Source organism: Gopherus evgoodei, chromosome 7, assembly GCF_007399415.2.
Source record: "Gopherus evgoodei ecotype Sinaloan lineage chromosome 7, rGopEvg1_v1.p, whole genome shotgun sequence".
NCBI classification, from domain to species: domain Eukaryota; kingdom Metazoa; phylum Chordata; order Testudines; family Testudinidae; genus Gopherus; species Gopherus evgoodei.
The window spans coordinates 22021987-22042557 of NC_044328.1; the positions used below are offsets into that span (position 1 = coordinate 22021987).

General features: G+C 46.1%; 1 protein-coding gene across 8 annotated transcripts in view; it reads right to left on the reverse strand.

Annotated features, from left to right (window-relative positions):
• CTBP2 (C-terminal binding protein 2) overlaps positions 1 to 20571 on the reverse strand; it is a 242271-nt gene that overhangs the window by 37763 nt on the left and 183937 nt on the right. For 7 of the 8 annotated variants that reach the window (XM_030570776.1, XM_030570775.1, XM_030570772.1 and 4 more), the window contains one exon: positions 8885 to 9039. In XM_030570776.1, coding sequence (XP_030426636.1) covers positions 8885 to 9039 — 155 coding nt within the window. Of the gene's footprint in view, positions 1 to 8884; positions 9040 to 14521; positions 14851 to 20571 lie in introns of those variants that run through there. The other variant, XM_030570779.1, reaches the window with a different exon arrangement.

Sequence of the window (20571 nt, forward strand, 5' to 3'; positions counted from 1 at the left end):
TATCCCTGTCCTTCTCCGTGTTAGCAATACACCCCAACTTTGTGTCATCCGCAAACTTTATTAGCACATTCCCGCTCTTTGTGCCAAGGTCAGTAATAAAAAGGTTAAATAAGATCGGTCCCAAAACCGATCCTTGAGGGACTCCACTAGTAACCTCCTTCCAGCCTGACAGTTCACCCTTCAATACGACCCGCTGGAGTCTCCCCTTTAACCAGTTCCTTATCCACTTTACAACTTTCATATTCATCCCCATCTTTTCCAATTTAACTAACAGTTCCCCATGCGGAACCGTGTCAAATGCCTTACTGAAATAGAGATAAATTAGATCTACCGCATTTCCTTTATCTAAGTAATCCGTCACCTTCTCAAAGAAGGAGATCAGATTGGTTTGGCACGATCTACCTTTAGTAAATCCATGTTGCAATTCGTCCCAATTACCATTGACCTCTATGTCCTTGACTACTTTCTCCCTTAAAATTTTTTCCAAGACCTTACATACTACAGACGTCAAGCTAACAGGCATATAATTACCTGGATCACTTTTATTCCCTTTCTTAAAAATAGGGACTACGTTAGCAGTCCTCCAGTCGTACGGCACAACCCCCGAGTTTATCGATTGCTTAAAAATTCTCGCTAACGGGCACGCAATTTCACGCGCCAGTTCCTTTAATATCCTCGGATGGAGATTGTCCGGGCCCTCCGATTTTGTCCCATCAAGCTGTTCAAGTTTGGCCTCTACCTCAGTTGCGGTAATATCCACCTCCATATCCACATTCCCGTTTATCATCCCTCCATCATTGCTAAACTCCTCACTAGTCTTATTAAAAACTGAGGCAAAGTACTTATTTAGATATTGGGCCATGCCTAGGTTGTCCTTAACCTCCATTCCATCCTCAGTGTATAGCGGCCCCACTTCTTCTTTCTTTGTTTTCTTCTTATTTATGTGGCTGTAGAACCTTTTACTATTGGTTTTGATTCCCTTTGCAAGGTCCAGTTCAATGCGGCTTTTAGCCTTCCTCACTTTATCCCTACATGTTCTGACCTTGCCAAGGTAGCTTGCCTTGCTAATCCCGCCTTTCTTCCACTCCCTGTAAGCTTTCTGCTTTCTCCTAATCCCCTCTCTGAGTTGTTTGCTCATCCAGCTTGGCCTACAACTCCTGCCCATGGTTTTTTTCCCCTTTCTTGGGATGCAGGCTTCCGACAATTTCCACAGCTGCGACTTAAAGTAATTCCAGGCCTCCTCTGCATTTAAATCCGCAAGTTCTTCTTCGAGTGATTGCTCACATCCATTCCAGTTAGGTGTGCGCGCCACGCGTGCACGTTCGTCGGAAACTTTTTACCCTAGCAACTCCAGTGGGCCGGCAGGTCGCCCCCTGGAGTGGCGCCGCCATGGCGCTCGATATATACCCTTGCCGGCCCACCCGCTCCTCAGTTCCTTCTTACTGCCGTGTCGGTCGTTGGAACTGTGGAGCACGGCATAGCTGTCCTCCACGTCCCTAGCTCTCCTTGTTAACTACCGTTATTATTACAGTTGTTAGTTAGGTCGTTAAGTATAGTTAGTTAATTAATTGTAGTGTAAATAGTATTGTATATAGTTGTTCGCCGGTCTGGGCTGTAGCCCTTCCCGGCACCTGGCACTGGGCTCATGCCTGGTTCGCCGGGCTTTAAGCAGTGTGCGGCCTGTAAAAAGCCTATGCCAACCAGCGACACCCACGACGCGTGTCTGAAGTGCCTGGGGGAATCGCACAGGTCGAACAAGTGCCGCATTTGCAAGGCTGTTAAGCCCAGGACAAAGAAGGAGAGAGACCAGAGACTCAGGACTCTCCTAATGGAGGCGGCACTTGACCCAGCAGCTTCACAGGCCGTGATCTCGACGCCGGCACTGGATCGCACCGGCACCGGAAAGACTCCCCGACACCGACCTTCCCTGGCACCGGGTGCAGAAGCGAGACCGTCTACGTCTGCTACTCCTGCCAGGCAGACCCGAATGGAGCGCCCGGCATCGACATCGGCCGCGGCGCTACCAGCACCGTCGACTCCGGGCCCGGTGGGTCCGTCGAGTCCGGTACCGCCAAGCTCCCCCTTAAGACCTGGGGTTGAGCTATTGGTCCCATCCACTCCGGAGACCTTCGCCTCGGCACGGGACCTTATCGCCCTGACTGAGTCTACTCAGCCGCCACCCCCGGTACCTCCGGTGCGGGTAGCATCTAGGGGCAAGCCAATGATGATGGCAACGTCTCGGGACTCGCGCTCGCGATCGAGGTCCCGACGCCATGGTCGCTCGAGATCCCGCCGCTGCTCGCAGTCCCGGCACCGCTCCCCTCGGCGGTACCGGTCGCACTCGCGGCACCGATCGACCTCCAGACGGTCGCGGTCTGACTCCAGCCATCGATACCGGCACCGTGACTCTAGGAGCCAGTCTCGCCGTCACTCACTGCGCCGGTCGACCTCCCGGCACCGAGCTGGTGGCAGGTCCCGGTTGACCTCCCAGCACCACGTCGGTGGCAGGTCCCAGTCCCGATCCCGGCACCGAAGCAGCGGCCGGTACCAATCCAGAGCCCGGCACCGAGACAGAACCCGGTCCCGATCCCGGCGCCGCTATGACTCCCGGTACCGATCCCTGGCACCCAGAAGGTCTTCGGTGCCGAACCGCGCAGACCCTTACCAGCCGCGGTCGGCCCCGCCATGGCCTTCTAGACAGCCGTCGGTGTCGTCTCAAGCGGACAGCGTGTATGCGCTGGGCACCGACAGGCAGGCGTCATTATTTCCGGACCCTCCGCAACACGACCAGGGTCCGCAGCAGTGGGGGTTTTGGACACCCTGGGCATACCATCAAGCCCAGGGCCCCCAACAGCTTCCTGCTAGGCCTGCAACGGCGGAGCACAGGGTGCCAGAGGCTTCGTTGTCTCGCCCCCCTCCCTCCCCTGATGGAGAGGAAGGTTCGAAGCAGCAAGACCCTGGTCTTGCTCCTGAGACAGAGGCGAGGGCTGAGGGGGACCCCCCACTGGACACTTTCTTGCCAGGGGTCTCCTCATCCTCCTCCCCCGACGAAGCGGTGGCTGGCACTTCCTCCAGTAGCCCTCCTCCGCTGGATCTCAGGGCGCACCAAGACCTCCTTAGGCGAGTAGCACAGAATCTGAGCTTGCAAGCCGAGGAGGTCTCTGAGATCGAGGACCCCAACGTCACCATCCTCTCATCTGATGCTCCCACCAGGGTCGCCCTACCCTTCATTAGGACGATCCAGGTCAACGCCAATACAATCTGGCAGTCACCGGCCTCCATCCCCCCTACGGCGAGGGGCGTCGAGAGGAAGTACATGGCCCCCTCCAAGGGCTACGAGTACCTCCACGTCCACCCGACACCGTGTTCCCTGGTGGTGCAGTCGGTGAACGAGAGGGAGCGCCACGGACAGGAAGCTCCAGCCCCCAAATCCAAGGAGGCCAGGCGTATGGACCTCCTCGGCCGCAAGGTCTATTCGGCTGGGGCCCTTCAGCTCAGGGTTTCAAATCAGCAAGCCCTGCTCAGCAGATATGCTTTTAACTCTTGGGTGGCAGCGGACAAATTCAAAGAGCTGCTGCCACAGGAGGCCCGCCAAGAATTTGCGGCCATTCTGGACGAGGGCAAGAAGGTTGCACGAACCTCGTTGCAGGCTTCTTTGGACGCTGCGGACTTGGCTGCCCGCACCCTCGCCTCGGGGGTAACGATGCGCCGTATCTCCTGGCTTCAGGTCTCTGGCCTTCCACCGGAGCTCCAATACACCATCCAGGACCTCCCATTCGAAGGCCAGGGCCTGTTTTCAGAAAAGACAGACCCCAGACTCAAGAGTCTCAAAGACAATCGGGTCATTATGCGCTCCCTCGGGATGCACACGCCGGGAACGCAGCGCAGACCCTTCCGGCCACAGCAGCAACAGCAGCGCAGGCCATACCCCCAGTTCAGCCAACGGCAGGACCTCAATAGGCGCCGTGGCAGGAATGGAAGGCGTAGGCATTCGGGGAACCAAGGGGGGCAGAATCAAAGCTCCTCTAAGTCCCCGCCTGGGCCCAAGCCTTCGTTTTGAAGGTGCGCCCGAGGGCGCAGTAACAGTTTTCCCCTCGGATCCTTCCCCCCCGTTTTCCAACCGCCTTTCATTTTTCCTCCTGGCGTGGACCCAAATAACATCGGACCGCTGGGTCTTACGCACGGTGCAGACGGGATACCGCCTGAAGTTTATATCATTTCCTCCTTCCCGCCCCCCTTCCTCGTCCCTCTTCAGGGACCCCTCTCACGAGCAATTCCTTCGACAGGAGATACAGGCGCTCCTCAACAAAGGAGCTATAGAGGCGGTTCCGGAAAACAAGAGTGGCAAGGGGTTTTATTCCCGCTACTTTCTGATCCCCAAGGCCAAGGGAGGCCTCAGGCCTATCCTCGACCTGCGAGAGCTCAACAAATACCTAGTGAAGTTGAAGTTCCGCATGGTATCCCTGGGGACCATTATCCCATCCCTGGATCCGCGAGACTGGTGCAGGACGCTTATTTTCACATTGCCATTTGGCCACACCACAGACGTTTCCTTCGATTCGTGGTGGGCCGCCTTCACTACCAATTTGCAGTCCTCCCATTTGGCCTTTCTACGGCCCCGAGGGTATTCACAAAATGCATGGCCGTCGTTGTGGCACATCTTCGGCGCAGTCGTATCCACGTGTTCCCTTACCTAGACGATTGGTTAATTCGGGGCACGTCGGAACTACAGGTTTGCAGCCACGTCCGCAGGATCACCGGCCTGTTTGCTATCTTGGGCCTCATGATCAATATAGACAAGTCCACCCTGCTCCCCACGCAGAGGGTGGAGTTCATCGGGGCCATCCTGGACTCCACCGTGGCCAGGGCTCTTCTGCCGTTACCGAGGTTCCAGGCATTGTCGGCGATCGTTCAGCGATTGCGGGCAGCCCCCTTAACATCAATACGGACATGTCTAACCCTGTTAGGCCACATGGCAGCATGCACCTTTGTGACCAGTTACGCTCGGCTCCGCATGAGGCCCCTCCAGTTGTGGCTCATCGCACATTACCAGCCGGCAAGGCAACCACTAGACATGCTGATCACAATCCCCCAGGGGGTGTTAGATTCTCTCACCTGGTGGCTAGACCAGTCCGTAGTGTGCGCGGGGCTCCCTTTCCACCCACCCCAGCCTTCGGTGTCCCTAACGACGGATGCCTCAGATCTCGGCTGGGGGGCCCACCTGGGATCCCTGAGAACACAGGGCCTGTGGTCCCCGCAGGAGGTGAAGCTACACGTCAACATGCGGGAGTTGAGAGCGGTCCGCCTTGCTTGTCAAACGTTCTGTCACCAGCTTCAGGGTCGTTGTGTCGCGGTGTTTACCGACAACACGACGACCATGTACTATATCAACAAGCAGGGCGGCACCAGATCCTCTCCCCTATGTCACGAGGCGATGCGACTCTGGGACTTTTGTGTAGCCCACTCCATTCACCTCACGGCTTCCTTCCTCCCCGGAGTACGGAACACGCTGGCGGACCGCCTGAGCATATCCTTCCTCTCACACGAGTGGTCCCTTCGCCCGGACGTCGCCCTCTCGATCTTCCAGAGGTGGGGTTATCCCCGTGTGGACCTCTTCGCGTCCGGGGGGAACAGGAAATGCCAGGCGTTCTGCTCCTTTCAGGGCAGGGAGCCCGGGTCTATAGTGGATGCCTTCCTTATTCCGTGGACGACCCACATGTACTACGCGTTTCCCCCGTTCCCACTGGTCCACAGGGTCCTTCTGAAGGTGTGCAGGGACAGGGCTCGCGTGATCATGGTAGCCCCGGCGTGGCCCAGGCAACATTGGTACCCCATGTTGCTGGACCTGGCCATAGCCGACCCAGTTCCCCTGCCCCTTCACCCGGACCTGATCACCCAGGAACACGGGACTCTCTGTCACCCGGACCTGCAGTCGCTGCACCTAGCGGCGTGGTTCCTGCGTGGATGACCAGTTCTGAACTGCGCTGCTCCACCCCGGTATGGGAGATACTCTTGGGCAGCAGGAAGCCTTCCACTAGAGCGACATACTCGGCCAAGTGGAAGCGTTTCTCCTGTTGGTGCGTGGAGAAAGGTCTCCGCCCGATGGAAGTTTCGGTGGCCAATATTTTAGATTATATTTGGTCCCTCAAACAACAGGGCCTGGCGATATCAGCTGCCAGGTGGACCCGCAAATACATCTCCACCTTTCACCCGGGTGGGGATGGCCGCTCCATTTTTTCTCACCCGACGGTGACTAGATTCCTGAAGGGGCTGGAACGTTTGTACCCTAACGTCCGACTCCCTGCTCCAACCTGGGATCTTAACCTGGTGTTGTCTCGGCTCATGGGGCCCCCCTTTGAGCCGTTAGCTACTTGCTCCCTACTCTATCTCTCTTGGAAGACTGCCTTTCTAGTAGCTATCACCTCAGCTAGACGGGTGTCGGAACTCCGGGCTCTCGTGGTAGACCCCCCGTATACAGTCTTCCATAAAGATAAGGTGCAGCTGAGGCCACACCCTGCCTTTCTCCCCAAGGTGGTCTCAGCCTTCCACAACAACCAAGAGATATTCCTCCCGTTTTTTTTCCCGAAACCTCACTCTTCAGGCAGGGAGCAACAGCTCCACTCGCTTGATGTCCGTAGGGCTCTCGCGTTCTATGTGGAGAGGACCAAACCGTTCCGCAAATCCCCCCAGCTTTTCGTGGCAGTAGCGGACCGCGTGAAGGGGCTTCCCATCTCCTCGCAGAGATTATCCTCATGGGTAACGTCCTGTATCAGGACCTGCTATGAGCTGGCCCACGTTCCTACGGGCCGGGTGACTGCGCATTCTACCAGGGCGCAGGCGTCGTTGCTGGCTTTCCTCGCCCGTGTGCCCATCCAGGAGATCTGTCGGGCAGCGACCTGGTCATCGGTCCACACCTTTGCTTCCCACTATGCCCTGGTCCAGCAGTCGAGAGAGGATGCGGCCTTCGGATCTGCAGTGCTCCATGCCGCAACTTCTCACTCCGACCCAACCGCCTAGGTATGGCTTGGGATTCACCTAACTGGAATGGATGTGAGCAATCACTCGAAGAAGAAAAGACGGTTACTCACCTTTGTAACTGTTGTTCTTCGAGATGTGTTGCTCACATCCATTCCACACCCGCTCTCCTTCCCCACTGTCGGAGTAGCCGGCAAGAAGGAACTGAGGAGCGGGTAGGCCGGCAAGGGTATATATCAAGCGCCATGGCAGCGCCACTCCAGGGGGCGACCTGCCGGCCCACTGGAGTTGCTAGGGTAAAAAGTTTCCAACGAACGTGCACGCATGGCGCGCACACCTAACTGGAATGGATGTGAGCAACACATCTCGAAGAACAACAGTTACAAAGGTGAGTAACCGTCTTTTCCTCCGTCCAATCCACTTCCCTAACTAATTTCCTTAACTCTTTAAAATTAGCCCTCGAGAAATCGAAAACCCTAATCCGAGATCTACATTTGTTTATCCTTCCATCTAGTTTGAACTGAATCAGCTCATGATCACTCGAACCAAGGTTATCCCCTACCACCATTTCTTCTACGAGATCCTCACTGCTCACGAAAACCAAATCTAAAATGGCATCCCCTCTCGTAGGTACTTCAACTACTTGATGAAGAAATCCATCCGCTATCACATCCAGAAAAATCTGACCCCTATTATTCTTGCAAGCACTCGTCCTCCAGTCTATATCCGGGAAGTTGAAGTCTCCCATAATCACACATTTCCCCTTTGTGTTTACTTCATTAAAGACATTAAAGAGGTCTCTATCCATATCCAAATCAGATCCCGGCGGTCTATAGCACACCCCAAGCACTATCTCAGGGGAAGCTCTAGTTGCTTTTTTACCCAGCGTGATTTTTGCCCAGACAGACTCTGTCTTATCCATTCCATTGCTTATTTCATTACAGTTAATCTCATCGTTGATGTACAAGGCTACTCCACCACCTTTGCCTTTCTTCCTGTCTTTTCTAAACAGCACATAGCCTTCAATATCTGTACTCCAGTCATGAGTACTATTCCACCAGGTTTCTGTTATCCCTGTAATATCCGGTTTCACTTCCTGCACCAGTAGCTCCAGTTCCTCCATCTTGTTACCTAGGCTCCTCGCATTAGTGTACAGACATTTTAATTTTTTGTGTTTAGCGTCAATGACATTCTTTCCCCCTTCTCCCCTCACCCTTATTTTTTTTTTCTTTCTGTCTAGGGAGGTAAATCATTCAGGGTGTCAACATTTTAAACTCTATTGGGAGGATGGGCCAAGCTGAGATGGGGGATGCTGTTAGATTGCAAGGTGTTAATGGCTGCCAATAACCAGTTCTTTGATATGGAGATAATTATAGATTTGATTGAAGCTGATGTGTGTGCTAACCAGATTCCAGGAGCTCCATGGGTCCCCCATTTCCCTCTTCCAGCTGACTGATTTTCTCCAAAATCAACAGAGTTCTGCCCACTGACACCTAGAATTTTTCCTGAAATTTTGGAATTGATTGGGTGCAACATTCAAAAGTTTACATCCAAACAGACAGTCCAATGCCACTGAGTTGAACATAGGACCTCACACTGAATTGTTGAGAGTTGTCTGAAAAACTTCGAAATTAGAAATATTGAGGGCATTTTTTAATCACAATTTTGATGCAAAAAAAGCCAAAACAAAAAACAAAACAACCCTCCCCCCTGAAATGTCCATGAAAATTACATCTCGATTTCCAGCCAGTTCTACTGAGTATTAAGCCACAAATATTTTTAGAAGTATGGTCAGTTCATTACACTAAAATGCAACACCCAAACAGGAAAATAAATACGCTGTTAAAAAGGACAAGCATCTTTTCCCCCTTCAAAAACATCTCAATGAAGTTACAGAAGTTAAATTTACCTTCTCGTGAATCTCCTGAGTTGATTGTGCATCACAGAATGCAACAGTAGCCAAGTCTTTCAAAATTGGCATCTCCACTGTACAGTCCCTTCCATCTAACAAAGCAACCAAAGGACGAGGATGCATAGGGCCATTCATTATTTGTGGGCGAATACCTGCAATTAAAAGGAGTTTGACTGTTAGACCAGCAGGACTTAAAACACTTCTCAGTCTATAGTTGCTCCTATTTGGGTATTAGTTGAGCTTGGTTTCAGTGGGAAGTGGCTGCATACAACACAAGTTTACTGTATTTGAAGCTTTAGGAAGTAGTTTGGATGGAGGAGCAGGATGCTGGGAGATTCAGCATAGGTATCAGTTGACTATCGATACATTCTCTATTAGGGAAGTACATCCGTGCCCTGCCTAGAGCGTAGACTCTGATCTAGCATGCATTTTCCAACTCCAACTACTATTACGACAGGGCTCCTGACTTTGATCTCACTTTTTTTTTTAAACTGGTGTCACTCCATTAATTCCAGTGCAGTTATTTCTGATCAAAACAGGTGTAAGTGAAAGCAGAATATGGCCCTAGAATTAGGTTTTGCTAGGATATCCTTATATTCCAAGTACTATATACATCAACAAACAAGACAGACTCCCCAGTTTTGTTTTCTTGAGTGTGTGCAAACTAATTTGTTCAACACTGAAATCCCAGTCCCACTGAAGCCCTGCCTTCAATGGGGTCAGAATTTCACTCTATATGTTTGTATAGGCCTTTAAAATTGTGGTTTTTAAGAAAAGACTCTAGCATTCCTACTACCTCAGAAAATAGACTCTGGGCAACAATCATTCCATAAACAAACAGGTGTTTGCCCCAAAAGGAAAAGGAAGGGAAGAGCCAACCAAGAGAAATAGATCAAACAGGCCTTTAATAGAAATAGAACAGGAACCTCTTTTGTTGTACAAATGTGTATCATTAGGGTTGAGTAGGGGACATGCTCTACACACACATCTTGGTTCATGAAATCAGTAGCAATATTACAAGTCAGAATAACTGTTGCTCTTCTGTCTCTGCACTACACACTGCAAACTGGCATTTGGAGCAGGTGAGAGGAATCTGTGTGCGCATATGGGGACTATACCTTAAACTTTCCCACCCCAGCTGCTGTGGGAAATCTTCAGGATACTTTCCTGAGCGTGTGCAACCAGAGCTGGGAGTGACAGCAGCCAGGAAACAGCTCAGAGGGTTTTTGTTATTCTTACATGGATTCACTTACAAGACGTTTTCCCACACGTTTATTTTGCACTCAAGATGTAATTGTGTGTCTGTTAAACTGAGCTGCCTTTTCTACAACTACATGTTCTCAGCCTCTTCTCTTTTTAAGCTGAGGTTAACCAATAAGCGATTGTGCCAGATGGGGACCAGGAACCAGGACTCCTGTGTGTTATGCCTAGCTCTGCCAATGACTCACTGTTTCTTTTCTGGATAAGTCACTTAAAAGATACTAGGCCTCAGTTTATCAGTATGTAGAATGGTGATATAATTAGGGTTCTGTGACTGTGTTTAATTTGCTGTTGGTTTTTTTCACAAAATGTTGCAAAAATATTTTCACAGTATAATTTCGGGTAATTTTGCAATCCAGTAAAGCCCATCTCCTTCAAACATGTGTGCCTTTATGCATAAGAGTAGTCTCAGTATGTATATGCTTAAGTGCCCTAAATTAATTTTGCGTGATATCTTTGTAAAACGGAGGACTGGCACCAAAACATGCAAGATTTCATGTTTTTTTATGCAAGAGACCCCGCCCCCCAAGTATCCTGGAATGAAATTTCAAAAATGGAGGATTTTACTTGGAAATTTTGAATTTTGTTAAAAAGAATCATTCACAAATGGTCCTCATTTCCAAGCAAAAACAGTATACAGTGCTAAGCCCTCAAACACTGAGCTTTTTCAAATTTCATTGTGAATATTTCATAGAGCCCTGGGTATCCTATTTACCTATGTCACAGAGGTCTGAGGTTTTACACTTGTAAAGTGCTTGGAAATGGATGAAATAGTAACTTTTTTTTTTTAAATGAATCAGTATCTGTACTTTGGATCTTTGACCTATGGCATTAAGTGTTCTGGGTTCAAATTTTCAAAGATGGCAGCTAATTCTGGGTATTTAATTTAAGCAACCTTAGGCCTGATTTTCAGAAGTTGTAATTACCCATCGCTTCTGTTAACCTTGTTTTGAGTTGTGGATGTTCAGCCCTTCTGAATATGCAGGCCCAATGTGTTCTAATTTTTGGCCCTCAAAAACATTAGAGGCCATTCTTTAAAATGTTGGCCATAAGAGATGCCTGTCTGATAGAGGAACCAGGCAGAATCTTTTTTGATTTTCTTTTTCTGTCTAGGTTAAGAACACATCTGTTCTACCTAGTTACTCTACTATATTATTCAGGTGGTGATGGAAGTAATGAATGTCTTCAGTACCATCTAGATCTGATAGTCATCTCCCTGCTACATTAAGTTCCAAACATATCAATTTACTAGTTATTACAGTAATCGTTTATGATGATTATTTGGACAAGCACCGGGTTATTTTGTCGTGGAGAAGTCAATAGAGTTATTTTAACTGCGAAAAAGCAAATTACATTTCTCATTCCTTTCTAAAGTGGAGACCTGTGACTAGTTAAGGAGGGTCACAGGGGAAGTCATAAATATCTAAACAAAGAGCATTACAGAACAAATGCTATAGTGTGCGACTCTGCAGCTATTCAAAAAGCAGATAAAAAAAGAACCCAGAAAAGGGGGGATCGTTTACTGACTGGAACTAAGATCTCTCACTTGCAGCACTGTGGTGGCAGTCTGGCTTCCTGGATAATGGTCAACACTGCAATATCCTGCTGTGGAAAAGGCCAAAAGCAGTGTCAGTGTAACCCTGATGCCAAAAAATGACAATGAGGGAAGGAAACTAATGAGAATGCCACCACACTGATTTTTTTAAAAATGACAAAATTAAACATGCACTGTTATCCATTTATTCAGTCAGGTGAACAACATTAGCAAGATCTACATCAAATAATATGTGAAAGACAGACTGAAACACAATGAGCCAAAACCATGCCTTGCAGAACTCCACTGAAGCCCACTCACTTACCCTAGAGAGGAATCTACACTGGTGTGTATTGAATACTGGTTAAAAACTTGTTATACTTGTTTTAGAGGCGGGAAAAGAAACCCTGGGCATAGGCAAATTTAGCAGAAATGTGTTCAATGGTTCTCAGATATTGTTTTGTTGACTGGGATTTAAAAAGATAAAACCCAAAACAAACAGACGTTCTGATGAAATATTTTCAAAGTTTAACATGAACGTTTTTCTAAACAGGATGCCTTTTTTCTATTGAGATTTCCATTTGCACTTACTGGAAGTAATACATCATGCTTGCAGTGTTTTATCCAGATGGAAGTGCAACTGTGTCAGTTTGGATGGTACAGAGCTGAGATGATTTGGATAAGTGAAAGAAGCTTGCCATAAGCAGATAAACAAAAATAAAACATGTATAAATCTCAAATGCTTACCATCCATAAGTGAAGCATTATTCTTCAGCTAGGTTGATCACTTTTCCTATTTAATAAGCAACTTAATCACAACACTGACTAAAATGTTACTAAGGTGTAACCAAGCCTAGACCATCACATAATGACAGCCTCGTATTGTTATCGGCAAAGAAAGAATATGCTACACAGGCAAATGGCACAGTGAAAATAGCTACATCACCACCAGGACAATGACTAGTAATCACTGGGATTTACACCATGCGCTGGCCAATGTGTTTCTCAGCCAAACATAATCAGAGCTTGCTGCCTATGCAGGGTAAGAGCTATTTACAAACAGTGATGTAGACGAGACGAGGTTGGTAATTTTTTTTTCAAATAATGAAACAAGTAAAACAAAACCAGTGGATATCTGAAACTTGGACACTTAAACTGAAACCCTTCCACCCAACTGTTTTATCATCCTATCATTACACAAGTGACTTTGTAGGTCACAATATTTTTTTTTTTTTTTTTTTTTTGGAAACATGACATCTGTGTCTTTGCTTGGGATTACGGATGTAATTGTGTGTGATGACATAGGCGCCTTAGACATGTCAAGCTAGTCTACAGACAAAAAATACACTTGCCCAGGATAAATGTGAGCTGGAAAGTGCACTGAATATTTAGAAGAATGGCTCTCATTTTCTCTTACTACAATGAAGTAATTTACGTCAATTTGACAGAGAAAGAAAGTTTTGAAGCAGATCAATATGAGATGAAGTGCATAATGTACAGTAATTACATTTTAATAAAAACCATTGACAGGTTTGCAAGTTAAATCATACAGTGCAATATATTTTCCTTGGCTGGTTCATTTTTTGTATCTATCTAGTTGTAGCTCTATGACTCTGTATATAAACTTTACAGATCTATTATGTATACCTTTTATACACAAACTCAAACCAAACTGCTGGGACACCGGAAAATCAAATTTATGGATTCAAACTGCATATAATTTTTCTCCTTCTTTTAACTTATGCAACACATTTGACATATATGACTGCTTCATTAAGAATCTGATATGCAAAAAAATCAGAAAGTAATTAAAAAGTTCCCCCACTAAAAATTCCCAGTCGAGGTTTAAATCATGGGCCTTAAACCTTTAATTCTGCAGCACATTTCTCTATCATGTAAGTGTTGGGAACATGGGGAAGGGAAACGCAGCATATAAAGTAATATAAAGCACAGAGCTAATCTACGAAGAGTTATTAAGCACATAAAACAAGGAGTCATCCCCACTGTAAAAAATGCACAGTTCTGTCTCAATTCACGGGCATGTAGCTACAAATAAGAGGGAGTGCAGACAGAACTGGAGGACATGGAATGTCTCTTTTTCTAGTGAGATTAGTGCTCTTTATCATTTAGGAAATATATTATACAAATATACCGGTATGTATAACATTAAAAAGCTTTCCATTCATTTGAAGTTTTCTGATTTGAAGATAAATCATAATAAAGCTTGCAAAGTTGACCCAAGTACTGTTCATTCTATATATTTTGGGGCATTCCCTGCTATCTATGGACTTCTTCCAGCATTTCAGTGGACAGCTTTTTAAGGAAGGGAGGAGAAAGGAAAAAAACCCTTTCCCTATAACACTGAGAACTCAAACTCCACCCCAATTCACAAGCAGCACAGCTTGTTGCACCCAGCTCAGTGTATAAAGTGCTTTTGTTTCATTTTTAATACACAAAGCCTGCTTGTCTTCTTTTGCAGCTCCTCCCCTTTGCCACCCACTTGTATCCGATTCCAGTGGCACCCCTGCCAAGAGAATTAGGGAGTGCTCCCTGCTAAATGGCAGTCTTTGTGTGACCGCAAGTCGGCTGGTACTATCTCACAGAAACAAAAGCAGAAGCCATTTGCCTAATACTTATTAATCTCAGTTGCCTATGCCACACAGCTATTTAAAAAAAAAAAAAGCTTTAAACATGTTCACTTGCACTATATAAAATTGTTGGGCAAGAAGCAAGCCCAACAATCTATTGAATTACACATTCACAACAAAGTAGCTACAGTTTTACAGTCAACTACACACTTTATTAAACAAACAGAAAAGAAACAGGAAATTTCCCCTTGCCTGGAAAATGTTGCCTCCACATTCTTCTTCTTATTAAAAACCGCACATGGCAGCAGAGGAGGGAGGGAGGGAGGGAGAAGAGGGGGGAAAACTCCCCACCCAGGATAAAATACTACCACTTTCAGTGCGTTGACTCTCCTCTCGTCTACGAAGGAGTATCTTCAAACAAGCAATCCCACAGCCCACAGCTGCAACATCTCAAGACAAATGTCTCTTTGAACACGGAGAGAAAGAAAAGGCTTTTGTCCTGAGCTACAGAATAATAGTCTGAAATTGCTAGAGGAGTTACAGTCACCTCTGTGCAGCTCCAAACTCTTTAGAGCACTCCCTCCAGACTTTGCCGAAGCTTTTAACTAATCATAGTTCTTTCCCAGCCCTTGAATAAAATCATGTGAGTGCCAGCCAAAAAATCTTACGCTGTGCACACTAAAAGGCTTGTATATATTGGTTTTTCCCCCCCCTCTCATTGACCTGCACATACGTCTCTTTTCTTGGTTGTTTTGAAAGGATTTAATCTGTGCCATGCTGCAGATTTTCATTACTTAAAGAAGTCAAATATGCTTCTCTATGTACAGTATACGGAACAAGGCTCCATGTTCAAACCGATAGCTTGCAACAACAATCTAAGTGATCAACAGCAGTAGGGTTCAGCGATCTGATTTAGATAAGTACCCAAAATTAAGGGGCCAAATTTATTGCTGGTGTGTAAGTCAACTGGTTTTCAATGGGCTCACCCCAGAGATGAATTTGGTTCTTTAGCAGTACCATTTGCATCTGCAAAACTGGGCTAGCAATCCTGCAACATGAGATCCCTACTCCAGTTGGGCCAGAAATCTCTGAGAACAGCTTGCTTCACTGTGACCTTTTGGCTCAACAGCTTCTGGCTGAAATTAGGAAGTGTAGAGGGTGTTCAACAATGAAAAATAATGGAAAGGAGAAAACATCCATCCGTTCCTCATTCCCAGACTCATACCTTAATCATAACTCCATTCTTCCTTGATATCCCATGTCATCTTAATGGGTCACCAAAACCACGATAACTTGCCTAATTAACAGATATATGTGCCCAAACAGAAAAGAAACAGGAAATTTCCCCTTGCCTGGAAAATGTTGCCTCCACATTCTTGGCTGAGAAGTCTTGCTGCTCTTGTTTTGTTGTTGTTATTGTTGACGGGGAATAGAAAAAATAACGGACCCAAACCTCAAACCAAACCACTCCATAGAGAGTTGGTAAATCTGGATTCATTTCCTGGCTCTCGGAGACTTTTAACATGACTGTGCAAGTCATGTGAGCTTCTCTGCACCTCAGTTCTCCATATAACACAAGAACAATAGTACATATCTATTTGTTGTACGCATATGGTCCCCTTTACAGTAGCATCTGAGCACTTCAGACTCTTGACTGTATTTATCCTCACTACACCCATGTGAGGTATTATCCCCATTGCACAAGTGAGAAACTGAGGCAAGGGAGACAAAGGCAACAGAGGAAATCTGTGGCAGAGCTGTGAATTGAATCTAAGTCCAAGGACAATGTTCTAACCACCAGACCACACTGCTTTTAGCGCTATATAACTATGAGCCACTATGCAGTTCAGTGTTGTGAGGATAAATTCATTAATATTTGCAAAGCCTCTGGGAATCGTTGGATGGAAGTTGTCTATTTAAATGGAAAGTTAAAAAAAATAAACAGACCAAAATTCCCACCAGATGCCAGGGAGTCACAGTGGTTCAGGCCAGATGCCCATAGTCTCTGATGTGGATTTGTTCTGCACATGGACAGCACCATCAAGCCCAGCATATTTACAAAAAAATGAGATTGGAATTTTCTCACCAAACAGATTTTTAAAATAAATATAAAATATTTTAAAAATCTGTTTGGTGAAAAAACTCCAATCTCATTTTACAGGCATACACTTTTCTGTGGTGCACAGGGGTCCTGTTATAAGTACACAGTACACTGGACCAAGTATTAGTCAAGTCTCACTTTAGATATGCAGTTTAACAGCAAGGATTGCTATAAAGCAGTGGTTCTCAACCCACAGCCCAATCAGCACACAGCTGTGGCCCATGTGACATCCTCATATATTGTGTGGATGTGGCCCACATAACACACAGAGAGCTGCATATGCAGCCCACAATGATAAATAGGCTGGGAACCACTGCTAGAAAGCATGCTTTGATTTCTTTCTGGAGAACTCATAACTGCCTGGTCTGACCTCTATTAAAGTCAATGGGAGTCTTTCTACTGATATTAATGGGAGTTGGAATGTGCCCTTAAGACCCAGTTAGGAAAGTACTTAAGCATCTGCTTAACTTTAAGCACCTGAGTAGTCCTCATTGACTTCTAAAAGATTACTCATGTACTTAAAGCTTAGCGAGTGCTTAAGCTCTTTGCCGTGGTCCCTTGGTGAAATAAAAAAGGGACTTTGTTAAACTCAGTACTAGAAGCCTAAAAAGGGTATCAAGATCATTAGTCAATGTTTGTAGAGCACTTATAAAACAAAAGGTACTATGCTAAGTATTCTTAGTTGTTATTAACAAGTAGATAATTGACATAATAAGATTTTGACATAAATTAATACAAGTATTTAGAAGGGCCTGGGAATCTTATCCTAAATAACAGCATTCGTCTGTAATAGCTGCTGCATTTCTATGAACTGCAGCAAGCCAAGCAAAACTTTATTTTGTTACTACCTGCTTCTATTCAATTGATTCCGAGGCCAGAAGGACCACTGTGATCATCTCAAATCTGACCTTTATGATACAGGCCTCAGAACTTCCCCCAAATAATTCCTGTTTGAACTGAAGTTTATCTTTTAGAAAAACATCCAATCTTGATTTTAAAAGTGGCAATGTATTAACATATTACACAACAGTGTGGTATAAAGGTTTTACTAACTCGCAAGTGGCAAAGCAGTAAGTGAGTTATGTGAGTCACACCAAACAAATTCCAACAAACATTTACGAGCACCGTCTGATGTCTTTTGCACATCACATAACTTGCAAAAACTGAATCCTGCAAGAGTTAAACACTGTGAGTGTCGACACTTCCACACCTGAATTCATTCCTTTAACTTCCCTTCAATAAGTTCTTTGTGCATACAATTTACATACAAACGTACATATAAGAACACACAGAAAATGAAACCAAACCTATAAAAATGAATCAAACTGTTTCTCTTATTACAGTCTGGGAGGGAAGAAAGAGTTATTGTTATTTCTACTTGTAAATACTTGGAAGACACTCAATACTATGATGACAGGGTCCACACAGGTACCTAGCGCATTAGAGAAATTACCTAAAATAACTTTCTACATATAATAGTAGCACAGTTTTTAAAGTTCAACATTTCAAACTTTTGGAGCCAGAAACAAGTGCTGGGTGTACCCACCGGAGAAAGACTGCAAAAATCTCCTCTTTCCAGTGAGATAAAAGAGCTAGGATCTAACCCTCAGCCCACAAGATACTAGCTCTTAAACGAGTTACCAATGCAGGACTGAATATTGCCCACCCTGGGATTAAGTCTGCCATTACTCTGTTTTGGGGGAAGGGCAGAGCAAGAGGGATGGGAAGAAGGAACATCTATGCTTCGGAGGAAAGAAGGGAACATTTATCTGATACATTGATTAGCAATAAAAAACGGTGTCCTTTTGAAGCTGCTCAAGGGCTTTGAACGTTAGAAGTCAATCTGGGAGGGAATGACTAGTGGCTGGAGATCCACGGAGCCCTGGTGGAGGCCGTACATAGTTCAGATTCTGTTGAGTTCTTCAGTTAAAGCAAGGTCCCAATGTTTTTATTAGGGATGAAATTAAAAGCACTTCAACCCCACGAGTCAGCACTTGAAGTCTCTTGCAGACTTCCGAAAGTCTGTAGTCAGGGCCCCTAGAAACCTTAGCAGCTCCTCAGGGCATTGGGAGATAGAGGTCCCCTTCCTCAACTGAGCTCCCTTGAAGTTCTACAGTTGTAGACTCAACCTGACCTCCAGGGTCCCTGGGCTGCCTAACGCCAGCTCCCTTGTCTGTCACTCCACTGCGGATTATTCTGCAGCACCCCTTGTGTCCCTAGAGCTAGAAACCATGCAAAGTAGTATGAGCTAGGGGAGTCAGCCAGGTAGCCCAGGTACCAAGGGCAGGCTTATCCATTCTCAAGGTCACTGAGAAGAAAAGAGACAACCCTTGACCCTCTGGAGCTCCTTCAAGTTTTCTGTTTCAACCAAGCTTCTACCTGAGGAAGATGTGTGCTTCAGCCGCAAGACATATCTGCTGCAAACTTTAGCACTTACAAAGTGAGGGGTGTAAAAATGGGTGACAAAGTCCCAGCCTGGCTCAGCTGAGGTAGGCTTGCTTATATAAAAAGGAAACTCTGAAGAATTACTCTACAATAGCAGCCTCCCCACTCTCCAGCAGAGCCCAGGAACTAAGTGCAGCTTCCCCTGCTCCAGAAAACTTTTTCCTGAAGAAATTCCTAAGCTTCACAGCAGAGGAGAGTCTGGAGATCTCTGCAGGACAGAAGCAGCAAAGGTTCCCCTCTCCTAAGGAACTCAAGTGCCTGGAGCTACAGAAAACTGTTTGCAATTGATGCTGGGACTGTTCTGTGGAAACTACTGGGGCCTTAGTGCTGTAGAAAACCTTATGCAGCCAGCATATAAAAGTGGCTTTTTGCTGCTGTTTTTTAAACATGAATCTTATTTTAAACTTTAGCTACACAACCAGAAAGTTATTGTGAATAGGAGTTAAGCATTACGAATATGGAAATGACCAGCAGTGGTATTTGACACTGATGTTTCAGTATCCTTATAGCTTTTACACTGTAGATAGGCATGATACAGCCAGGCACACGCCCTTCATTTCCTGCCCACACCTCCATCAGAACATAGAGATATATGTAACCCACTATTGACACCATCCAACAGCATGATTTTCCCTAAGACAGTGGCTCTCAACCTTTCCAGACCACTGTACCCCTTTCAGGAGTCTGAATAGTCTTATGTACCCCAAGTTTCACCTAATTTAAAAATTACTTGCTTGCAAAATCAGACATAAAAATACAAGTGTCACAGCATACTATTACTGAAAAATTACTTATTTTCTTATTTTTACCATATAATTATAAATCAATTGGAATATAAATATTGTACTTACATTTCAGTATAAACTAGTCATTGTCTGTATGAATTTTAGTTTGTACTGACTTTGCTAGTGCTTTTTATGAAGCCTGTTGTAAAACTAGGCAAATATCTAGATGAGTCGACGTACCCTCTGGAAGGCCCCTGGTTGAGAATCACTGCCCTAAGGGACTTGAAATCAACCTTCAAGCTTCATGAAAATCTGCAGAACTTTCCTTCTATTAAAGTATCTCTCAACAGAACATCTTATTGAGGAACATGCTGGATACTGTTTCAATTATTAAAGCCTGGTGTGATCCATGAAGTATGTAAAATGTAACATAATTCATCTTTCTATTTATACTATATCTTCCATCACAAGATATTTGTGCTTCACCTTGATTTCCTGGATGCCCTCAGGACCATTCAATATGTAGGCACACAACCGCATGCATCCAATGCGTCTGTCTAGAACAGTGGTTCCCAATCTCGTTTCGCCGCTTATACAGGAAAAGCCTCTGGTGGACCAGGCTGGTTTGTTTACCTGCCACGTCCGCAGATTCGGTCGATTGCGGCTGCCAGTGGCTGTGGTTTGCTGCACCAGGCCAATGGAGGCTGTTGGAAGTGGCGCGGGCCGAGCGACATACTGGCCGCTGTTTCCAGTGGCTCCCATTGGCCTGGAGCAGTGAACTGTGGGCACTGGGAGCAGCAATTGGCCAAACCTGCGGATACGGCAGGTAAACAAACCAGCCTGGCCCGCCAGGGGCTTTCCCTGAACAAGCGGCGGAACAAGTTTGGGAACCACTGGTCTAGAATTATGTTCCTGGTCCAACTCCCAAAGAATCTTTTCACTGACCTCAATGTCAGATGGACAAGGTCCTAGGTTGGTGGATAGAATAAAACTGCTCTGAAAACCAACCTACTCTTTTCCTTGACAAGTTC